The sequence below is a fragment of the Canis lupus genome, chromosome 7, assembly GCF_048164855.1.
Source record: "Canis lupus baileyi chromosome 7, mCanLup2.hap1, whole genome shotgun sequence".
Classification (NCBI taxonomy): Eukaryota; Metazoa; Chordata; class Mammalia; order Carnivora; family Canidae; genus Canis; species Canis lupus.
The window spans coordinates 69,008,432-69,019,707 of record NC_132844.1 but is presented as its reverse complement, the minus strand read 5'-3'; the positions used below and the strand labels follow the sequence as shown (position 1 = coordinate 69,019,707).

The window sequence follows — 11,276 nt, the reverse complement described above, 5'->3', positions numbered from 1 at the left end:
CATGTATGGGATATCATAAGCTTCCAAACCACTTCTCTCCAACCTTTCCTGCTGCCTCCTCCTCAAACATGGTTGTTATTACAGGACTATTTTTATCTTGTTCAAGAATGCTTCACGTGTATGAAGCCAAATTCCCTGGCCTGGCTTTTGCTGTCTTCCATAATTTAGCCTCATCATGCTTTCTTTTTCATGACAGCTCAAAATGCTCCTCGTCTGTCTCCCAGGTCACTCAGTGTCGCTCTCTCACCAATGGTACCCTGCCTTCTCTGCCTGCAAGTTCCTATCACTACACATCTTCAAAACACGGTCCCCGCCCATCAGCATCCCCCACCAAAGTCATTGGAAAGGATGGGAGACAAGGTTCTTGAAATAAAGGTTTCCTGACCCTACCACGTCCACCTCTTGCTCCCACACAGGAAAGCGACACCCTGCTGTGCTCTTGTATTGTCTTGTATGTGGCTCACCTCTGTCCCTTTCATGTCCCTTTGGGCTCTTAGGAAAGCCTCGCTGGCTTAGGGGGAGAGGCCCTCTCAGCGCTGGGCACTGGCAGTCCACCCAAGAAATCTCCCCGGGCACCTTCAGCAGTGCTGGCAAGCGGAGACAAAACGCGGAGTTTCACTGCCTGCCACGGGCTTCTCCAATTCACTTCTCACTTGAAGTCCCCAGACAGCACATCTTCCACAGGCACCTCTGACTTCCAGAGCAACTCTCAAGACCTCGGCAGAAAGTGTGTGTGTGTGTGTGTTGGGGGGGGGGTTGTCAAATCAAAACCAGACTGATGTGAAAGGCTCAAGGAAAACCTCAAGAAAGAAGAGACACTAAGCAAGGTTGTGTGTGAAATACTGGTTTTTATTGGTTGGCACAAGATTACAACCTACAATTCCAATGCCCTTCCCTCCCACACAGTTCAAATGGAAGGAAACTGATGAACACATAGAAAGGAACAGCACGCTCACAGGATTAAGCATTTGTTTTTATAAAAAGGAGTGGGATATGGGAATGGTGGAACCTTAGGGAAAATACCAAAGCTCTATCCAGACTCTATCCAGACCGTTGCTGGCACCACAGAAGCAGACACCTTAGTACAGGAGAATTGCTACATACAACTGGCCTATTATGGAGGGGAAAGTGGACTCCCATCAGCTGTGCTCCTGGCTGGACTGTTTCCTTTTCTTTTCAGCCCTTCCTCCACAGCCCTGATTGTCCCCACAGGAAAGCGAGGCATGAAGGAAGCCTAAAAACACCCGCCTTGAGAAGAGGAAACAAGAAAATTCAGTTTTGGCTGCCTTCTCTGGACCAAATTCCACTGCCCTTAACTCAAAATGGCACTATGCGGGTCTTCCTACGAGAAGATACAGGGGAAGAGGCCAGGCCTGGGCAGGTGGCCCCAAGTGGGCAGGAAGGAAAACTGGAACTTTCCATGCAATACCAAGCAAGGCTGTTTTGGAAACAAAAAATGGAAAATAAGTCCCTACAGCCATGGGTTGGAAGCTTCAAAGTCCTGGAGTGCATTTGGATTGGGCTAAGGGTGATATTATTCCAAACCCCAGTTTCAAGCTGCAGCATCAGGTCGCAAGAGGTAAAAGGACCATAACCAACTCCTTCCATACAAGTGCTGTCCCTCAGTTTCCTCAGTTTTGTTGAGCTCACGGGGGTTATTTCTGCCAACCTTGCCAAGGATATGAATACTCAGCCCATTGGGTGTTCCACTTTCTACCCTTTCTAACAAACAGGAGGCACACCGCCTACGCAGGTGATACACATACACTCACTCTGTAGAATGGTCACCAAAGGACTCCGGTGACCTAATGACAGGAAGGGTAAGTCGTCTGCTTTTCTAGGCAGCCCTGATGGAAGGGGACAACAGAAGACTTCTGGTAGGATCAAAACAGTCTGGTTAGAGCATGTGGGTTCCCCCAGGGGACTGGTCCCTGGGGGCATGGGCCCCCAGCTCTTATCTCACTTCTGGAGACATTATCAGACTTGATGTTTTAAGACTCAGCTAAAATGTATGAGCACTAGGGGGAAGGGACAAAGACGATGTCCTCTGGGGAAAAAAGTCAAAACATTTTAGCTACATGCCTCAATTTAGGGGGGTTCTCTGGAAATACCAGTTGAACTCGGCCAAAGGGAGACTGCATCTGGACAATACACTTGCAAAAGGGGAGGAAGCACATCTAGTTCATCTGTTTCAGAACTGGAATGGTCCCAGGGATTTTCACCTTTCGGATGCTGATGGTAGATGAGTGACGTGGAGGGAATCACAGTGAGGAAATCCCTTAAAAAAAAAAAAAAAAACAACAAAACCCTCAGACTGTTTAGAGGCCACATCCTACAGCCCAGCAAACGGAGCTGGGGCCTCAGTGCCTCCTCAGAGATCATCTTCTACCAATGTCATTGTAGAGGAGGGGAGGTAAGGTCCTTGAAATGAAGGTGGGGTTGGCCAGAGCAAATTTAAACATGCTATGAACCGGCTTCCATATTCTCTCTGATACACTTGGGTAGGCTAGAGCCACTTGCTTTATTTTTACAACAGTTCCCAACATCCTCAAATGCTCCTGACTTCCTTAAGCACATGGCAAACTGGCAGCTATCTTTCCTTCTTAGGAACTAACTAAATTTTACTTATTCTAACCATCTGCCTTTTCTTGGATAAACTAGTTTGAAAGTTTTCAGACCACAAAATAATAAAAACAGACCTGATGTGAAAAAACTGCACCACATACTGTTATAGAGTGGACCAAGTGTTTTACTAACCACTAAACACAACCGTGTGCTGCTGGGCCCTGGACTCACTCATGCATCTGTGTCCCGAGCAAAACATCTATGTCCATTTGTAGGTGGGAGTGACAGGGGGAGGTTCTCAGGGGCTAAACAAAACACCTGAAGCAAATGAGATTTTGGAGAGGAAGGTCCCCTTGGATTCTGAGCAAAAAATGCATAAGCTATGTGAGAAGCAGCAAAAGGGAAGGTCTGTCTGCAGGCTGTGGCTTCAATGGCTGCCATTCCCATTGGAGCTTCACGTTCTTGGGAGGAATACAAGCTGCCCACTTGCCTGAGCAAAGGCCCTTGAAGTCCTCCCTTCATTTCAATGCCTTGGAAGTTCTCCAAAACCTAACTTCAGATCTGTTCCCTGTGGAGGCTGTATGTGGGACAGACCCTTCTGGTTTGTGGGTGTCTTGACTATCAGCCTCTACCTTCCTAGGCACAAGTCATTATCTGTTACGCCGCTGGATCTTTAGATAATTTGTTAGTGATACATTTTCCCCAACAAAGAGGTTAGAGGCCAAGGTTTAACCCTGAAAAGCTTTTTTTCTCTCCCCCACAACGGGACAATAAAGAGCGTGACAGAGGCTACCATTTTCAAGTTGGGATTTATAGACAATCTCACTGGAAAAGTGGTTTCCTGAAGGTGGCACTTCACCCCATACTGGGGGTGGGGGCTGGGACATACAGTCTCAAGGCTGAGCACTGGGATTTAGCCATCTTGCTATTTCCCTAAGGAGGCCCAAAGACTTCCAATTTTGATCTAAATGCCTGATTGGGCCCTCAAGCCCACAACAATTTTACTAAATTGTCAAAATGTTCTCTGAAAGGTATACCCCAAAGATAACTTCCACAGGCAGTAGGCGATTTGGCAGGTAATTGTTCCAGAACCAGAATTTATGTTCCTTAAGTCAATGAATACAGTCTTCACATCTGGCCTGGCTGCAAAGTGTGTGGAAGGATGGGTAGCACATCAAAATGGTGAACTTGGAAAGTAACAATGCTACCGATTTTGTATCTTTTAAAGCCAACCTCCAGGGTTTTAGACACTTTTGGTGTTCTAGGGACCTCTTTGTGGGATTAAGAACTGAGACTGTAAACCAAAGGAAACCTAGAATTATTAAACAACTGATTGGTGGAGGAACAGAAGAAATGCCTGTCTACCTTTTAGATATTAATCTTGCTTTTTTTGTCGAAAGGCACTTTCTTCTCCAGCAGAATCCTTCCTGGTGTGAATTCTGAGTTAATGTAGCATCCCTCTGAGCTCCCCTTCAAGTGGACCGTCTCATTTTTTCAGACAACTAAAGCTCCATAAATCTTCACTATAAACAAAGCTTCAGGGGAGAGACATGCTTTTTCCACTTAGAAAGCTTCATATTGCAGACTCATAATCATGTGACTGTAGCCTCAGCTCAAGGAGCATGTCCAAATCCAACCAAATGGCATTCTTTCTTTGTTTGTTTGTTAATTTTTTAAGGGGACTAAGAGGACAAACTATTTGATGAATCTGAAGGTGAGAGGTATCATTTTCTCAAATGTTCTGATTAGGCTTCTCACATCCCCGAAAGGTTATCAGCTATGGCCAAAATGTGCAGCTGCCTTTGTAGGAGCAGAAGTAGAAGGCTTCTGGCCTTTAAAGGAGAGCCTAAAATCTTCAGCTTGCCAGGGACTGTGGTGATCTCAAGCCACCTAATCAACAGACAACAGTAGCTTTTATGGACTGCAGCCAATGCTTCCCAATTTACCACCTGAACATCTCAAGTGTCTCACTGCTTTAGGTGACATCTAAAGTGACATGGAAAAAACAGCTCTTCCAGGATGGCGAGGTCTCTGTTGCAAGGCTCACTCCCAAGAGGACAGAAGCTGGCCCTGGGCTGCTTTCCGGCCTATTCCAAGTGAAATGGGTGCCCGGATGGACCAGGGATGAGGTCACTAACATGGATAACTGCACAGCCTGGAAGCCCCACCACCCCCACCCTCTACCCCCCCGCCTTGAGGAAATGGGTTCCTCTCCAGCAGGGCTCAGAAGGAAAGACTGTCGCCTCAACTGGGCAGTATGACCCATGTAGCTTCAGGTCTGACCTCTTAGAGTTTCAAGAATAAGAACCACAGGGGCTGTTGCACTATTTCATCACCATTAGATAGTTTCACCCCAGAGCCTCTTGAGCAAACATGCCTCCTATTTGTTATAAACCCGTGTGGTATTTTCTCAAATGCAGATGGAACAGGACGAGGCTTGATCATCAGTTACAGCTAATCTCCATTTCCCTTAAAGCAAAAATTCGGCCCTCTGTGACTTCTCCAGGTAGTTCTTCTTATTCTAAATTTCCTCTCAACTAGTCTGGACTTCAAGAATAATTCAGGAATACTCAAATTCACACAGTTGTGGCAAAGATCCCGCTGTGATTATTAAATCCTTTTTGGGAACCAAAAGAAATGTAGCTTGGGCTATGCTGTTTTAAAAAAAGATCAGGTGGGGAGACCAGCAGAGGCATTACTCCAGCACTAAGTGGAAATGACAAGCACATCCAGCACGACATGTGAGCTGCACATCCGGATCTAGCAGAAGACACATTACTCCTTGGAAGAGAGGTTTGGAGTTGGGGGGCTGCTCCAATGAGCACTGCATGTGGGCAAGAGAAAGGGGAAGGAAGAGGAAGAATGGTTCTGTGTGGACATTTTTTTCTTCTTTTCAAAACAAAAGGTGATTTTTTTTTTCTAAGCTAGTCAAGGGACCTTATGTGGACTGACTCCTAACATCAAAACAGAAAATATGTGTAACGAAGGAACTTGACTGTATAGCAACGTGTTTACAAAACTGCTGCAGGACTCCCAGAGGGCAGTAGCCTGCTCTCCTCCCTAGAGCCTGCGAGAGGCAAGGCCTAGAGCTAGAGTGCACTGTATCCGGCCACACAGAGGGTGGAAATCCTGCAGTGAAGCCACCTTCCAGGCCTTCTGTGGCCTCACAGGGGTGTTACTTCCATACTCTTTGATCCCTCCAGATGGCCTCAGCTCAGACTCAGCAGTGCGGGAGCCTTTTCTATGCAGGGCAGATGGGGCAGCAGACACTTGTAAAAACAAAACTGTCAATTTGTTAACTTTTCCATCCTGCTAGTTTAGCTACAAGAAAGATCAAGATTCCTATTTCATGTGCTACACCATTCTGGAAGGCTACAAAAAGTCGAATAGAGCTGACTCCTGGTAGTCCTTTCTCTTTCTTTCTTTCTCTCTCTCTCTCTCTCTCTCTCACACATACACACACACACAGTCCTGGTCCCAAAAGACGGCATGACCTCACTGATGCATTCCCAGTGGCTGCAAATTGATAAACTAAAAACAAAGTTTCATTTAAAAATATCCAATGCTATCTTTCTCTATTCTGAGCATGTTGGACTGTGATGGGCACCCTAGAAATAAACAGAATCCAGGACAGGCAAATTCACTGTGAGAAAGAAACTTTATGGGCAGCCCCAGTGGCGCAGTGGTTTAAGCGCCGCCTGCAGCCTGGGGCGTGATCCTGGGGACACAGGATTGAGTCCCACTTCGGGCTCCCTGCGTGGAGCCTACTTCTCCCTCCACCTGTGTCTCTGTCTTTCTCTGTGTTGCACGTGGATAAATAATTAAAAAAAAAAAAAAAAAAAAAGAAACTTTTTATCTGCCCTGTACCCCAGAAGCTGTTTGTGTCAAGCCTGAATAAGGGGAGTACTTGCAGAATTCATGGTAAATCGGTGTCAAAGAAATACTCCGCAAGTGGGATCATTTTTGTGCTTTCTTCCATTTCTCCTTGCTTTCTTTGGGGAAGCATATAATGGCTACCGCAACCGTGGTCTAAGTAATCCATCACAAAAGGGCGATGACTACACATCAGTGAAGATAGCCATGGTGTTATGGTGCCAGGGAGGGAAAAACACCAATCCCCACTCATCAGGATCCCAGTGCAACAGAAAATAGCACCAGTTTCAACAATTCTGGCGTTGGACAAAGCCTCTTTTTGTCAGTTAAGAAAGCATCCGCACAATCTCCCCAGTTAACTGCATTAATAGGATCCATTCATGTCACTGAAAAATACTTCTTGGCACAGTTCACTTTCCTGACCCAAGACGCCAACATCAATCCAAACTGGACTCGGTGGGGAATGTGTTGTGACACCAGCCCAGTAAAAACATCTTTAGATCATGAAAAAATGCACGAATTACTATTAACACTGCACTTCTCTTTTTAGGAGCACTGCCTGTTTTCCTGCAAAGTACTTTTGAAACAGATCGTAAAGGTAGAATTGAGCTGGAAGGATGTGTTTTTTGGATACTTAGTGCTTGGTTGAATTTATTACATTTTCTCCTTTACTCCTATGGACAGAAACTCCAAATGCTCTCAACTGGGCAACAAGCAGCAGGATGTTTGTTTCTGAGCAGGACATGCGAACAGTGGGCTGGTATTTAGACTCCAGTCCCATGTGCTGTTCCTGTCCACTGAGACCCTACTTGGGACAAATTCCTTTCCCAGAGGTAGGACAGTAACCTAAGGAAGCTGTGGGCACTACTTGTTGGTTCTGTGTCTCAAGACTGGGAGAGAAGATGAAACACAGCAGACAGCAAGATTTAAAGTTCACCGCAAGATTCCCCCAAAATGTTAAACACTGAATGACACAGGCCTACGTCATGCATACACATACATCTTCTAGTGGGAGGGAAGAGCAAAAGCTTTTCAAAATTTGAGTATTTATTAGAATTTTTAAATAAAGAGAACCACAATCTTAATTTCACATCTTGGCTATGTTTTGACAAAGGAGATGCCACTCAGAGTACAGCAACAAACTCCTGCCCTAGCCAGGGACTGATCAGTGTCAAACCAACTGGCCCCAGCCCTCCATCTCAAGACCCTTTCCTGTTTACTTCCCAACTAAACAACACGACTGGCAAATGAAGCCAGCATGAAGCCTGTATCAAAAACCAACACGACAGTTGCTAGTGACCAATGCTTATGTCGCTACTCTACTAAACGACTGAGCATTTTCCCATACCACTTCTCAGCAGACATCGAGACCTTCTGCATCCCAGCAGGAGACAAACTAAGTATTTCTGAGCATGCTCCATGGTGCAATTCCAAGTGCTGTAGCATTACAAAGATAAGCAAACACCTGAATTTTCTTCCTGTGTACTTTTCAGGAACTTAACATGGTTACCCAGGATGGGGAAAGGACCATACGCACACACTTGCCAAGTACAAGCTGGATGCTTCAGCACAAGGACAATATCCAGCTCAGCACGGTGTAAGGCATGTATGCACAAGGAGAGGCCATTGTCGGTGACAAGGAGTATTATGGAAAAAATTCCCACCAGCAGGACAGAAACAGTGCTTGAAGCTCCAGTTTTTTAGATAGTAATCCCAAGAATCCAGTTCAAATCCCTACTGTCAACACGTAGGGAAGGAATTCAATTTCTACCACTGTTTCTCCAGGTCTGAGCTGAGGCCATTTGCTGGCTTGGTAATAAAAAGGGAAATAGGTTTCTTCCTGTTTCTTTCTTGGCATGGAAACACAGCTTTCAGGAGAGAAGGCCATGAGTCCTGGGACTGCTACGAAGGTAGCTACACTCTTTCCGTACCCTATGTAACTACAGTCAGTGACTGGGAAAAGGGAGGACAGGAAAGCTTACCTAAACACTAGCATCAAAAACAAAAAGGGAAGTTAACTGTGAGGCTCTCCATTTTAGAAACACCCGAATTTAAAAAACAAAACCTTGAAAAATTAAACAGCTAAATTCCTCTTCTAAAAGTCATTTATTTACATATTATATGCCCAGTATATAATGTGTAGATAAATGTATCCTATGGTGGAAGTGACCAACCTACTGGACTCAATAGAGCATTACAGGACAAATTCTTGAAAGGTTTCATCTCATATTGGTATCTTTTAATAAAAAAAATTAAAAATCAAAGAAAAAATGTCTGGCCAGGGCTGGGGTGAGACAAACAGGAACACTTCAGAATCCAAGCCAGAGGGAAGGCTGTTTGTCTCTTTAGACAATTGTAGGGGTGTGAAAAGGAAGGGAGCAATCATGCACAAAAGTACTTACAAATTACATACCCACCCCCCACCCCCTCCATAAAAAGAGAAGAAAAAGCCCACTTAACACCAAACAGCAACACCATCAAGAACCCCTTTCTCTGCTGCCCATCATGCCTTATTTGGAGAGGAGGCCTGTGAGGAGAGGTGAAAAGAGCAAGGGAGGGAAGATCTGCACTCCAGTCTAGTTCCAATTTCCATTCCTCTTACGCGAAGTCTTCAGTCATCTGATGCCTGGCATGGAGCTCTGGGAAGAAACCGAGTACGTGGTGGCCACGACCGGGGTGCCATTGTTGGCTGAGTAGCCTTGCCTCAATGTTTCAAAATACGACGCCTGCACTGGTTTGTGATACTGCAGCACTTTTATGGCATCTTCTATTTTAAACCATTCCCTCTTCCTTCCTGTGGGGGCAGAGAGAAAAAGAAATGAGGGCAAAAGGGAAGCAGTGGCATGATTCTAATCTTACAACTTGGGAGAAAGTGTCGATGAAAACAAGAAGGCAACATCATCAAGACTTTAAAACCGTGCATCATAAAGGTATTTTTCCTCACAAGAGTATATGTTTCAAATACCATACAGCTGCCAATGCCCAAGAAAGGAAGACATCTGAGAAGTGAACTGTGTGAAATCTGCCCTCCAGGGAGAACCACTGCTCCTGGTTTCCTCTTGAGTTCCTGCGCCTCTGAGCCTTGCCCGGCTTGTATGGCAACACCTGAAGCCCAGCCAGCACCCCCCATCTTCTGCATAAATCAACACAAGAGTGAGCTTCTAGAATTACTAGGATGGCTGCTTTATAATCAGTTACTTATTTTATTTTATTTATTTTATTTTATTTTATTTATTTTATTTTATTTTATATTTTTAAAGATTTTATTTATTTATCCATGAGAGACATAGAGAGACTCAGAGACACAGGCAGAGGGAGAAGCAAGCTCCATGTGGGGAGCCGGACTCGGGACTCAATCCCTGGAACTGGTGATCATGCCCTGAGCCGAAGGCAGATGCTCAACCACTGAGCCACCCAAGTGCCCTTTCAGTCTGTTTTCTTTCCTTTTCGTGTTTAAGATCCTTTATTTTTTTCTCTTATAATAAAAGATCATTGCTTAATACTGGGAAAATGGAAGAAAGTGTAAAGAATATGATTAACACAACATTAGAAACCAGAAATGACTACTCTCAATAGCTCTGTGCCTTTTTCTTTCATCACATTTGAAAAAAACACTGCACTGAACAGCTATAACTGGGATCATGCTTTCAGATGCTTTAAATCCCGAGAAGCTCTAATAAGAGTGTTGTGGTTAGAATCCTGGACGCTGGAGCTAATATCCTGGGCTCCAATCATATTGGTCAGTTTGGGGCAAGTTACTGAACTAGGTACTGAGCTGTGCCCCACCTTCCTCATCTATAGAGATAATAAATAGTATCTATCTCACAAGTCTGTTGTGAGGATTAATTAATATGTAAGACATTTGAACCATATGTGGCCCATAGTACATGCTATGAGTCTGCTTATTATTATTATTCCTTCTTTCTATTTCACACTGTTTCTTAAGTGCTCTTCTAAGTTATAAAAAATATGAGGGGCGCCTGGATGGATCAGTCAGTTGAGCATCTGAATCTTGATTCTGGCTCAGGTCCTGATCTCAGGATTGTGAGATGGGGCTATGCACTGGGCAGATGGGGCCTGCTTAGGATTCTCTCTCCCCCTTTCCCTCCCCCATCCTCCCACTCCCCCAGCATACACACACTCTCTTAAAAAAAATAAAAAAGCTTTATGTGCTTTTTCTTTCTTTTCTTTTTTTCTAAAGATTTTATTTATTTATTCATGAGACACTAGAAAGAGGCAGAGACATAGGCAGAGGGAAGAGAAGCAGGCTCCATGCAGGAGCCCAATGTGGGACTTGAACCTAGAAGTCCAGGATCATGTCCTGAGTCGAAGGCAGACTCTCAACTGCTGAGCCACCAAGGCGTCCCTGTTTTTTCTTTCTTTTAACCTCCCAGAAGATGCCTAGAACTGAGATATTAGGAATAAAACACTGAACTCGGAAGGCCTCGTGTTATATAATGCCAAACTGTTTTCCAGAGAGGCCATCCCAATGCACAGTCCTGCTTGTGTGTGCTGGAATGTCATTTTTACCACACCTGCCAGCACTGCTACCTTTTCTTTTGTCATTGCCAATTCTTTAGGTGAAACTGAGAACTTTTTAAATTTTCATTTCAAATTTATTTTCATGTAGCTTTAATTAGTGTGTATATATACATATGTGTGTGTGTGTGTATGTGTATATATATATGTCTGTACCCTGCTTTCTTCATTCACCAACACTGACTCATAAGCACTTTGCCATGGTAGATCAGTTTTCATAAGTACATGTTTAACAGTTGTGTAACAGTCCATCAGATGAATGTACTCCAGAACACTTATCCTTCACTGAGGCATCAAAT

The 11,276-nt window shown here is 44.5% G+C and overlaps 1 protein-coding gene across 3 annotated transcripts in view; it reads right to left on the bottom strand.

The window, feature by feature from the left end:
- Window positions 1-828: 828 nt before the first annotated feature.
- NUDT3 (nudix hydrolase 3) overlaps window positions 829-11,276 on the bottom strand; it is a 127,568-nt gene continuing 117,120 nt past the window's right edge. For all 3 annotated transcript variants that reach the window (XM_072833385.1, XM_072833386.1, XM_072833384.1), the window contains exon 5: window positions 829-9,232. In XM_072833385.1, the coding sequence (XP_072689486.1) occupies window positions 9,054-9,232 (179 nt within the window). In that variant the 3' untranslated portion in view covers window positions 829-9,053. The remainder of the gene's footprint in view (window positions 9,233-11,276) is intronic.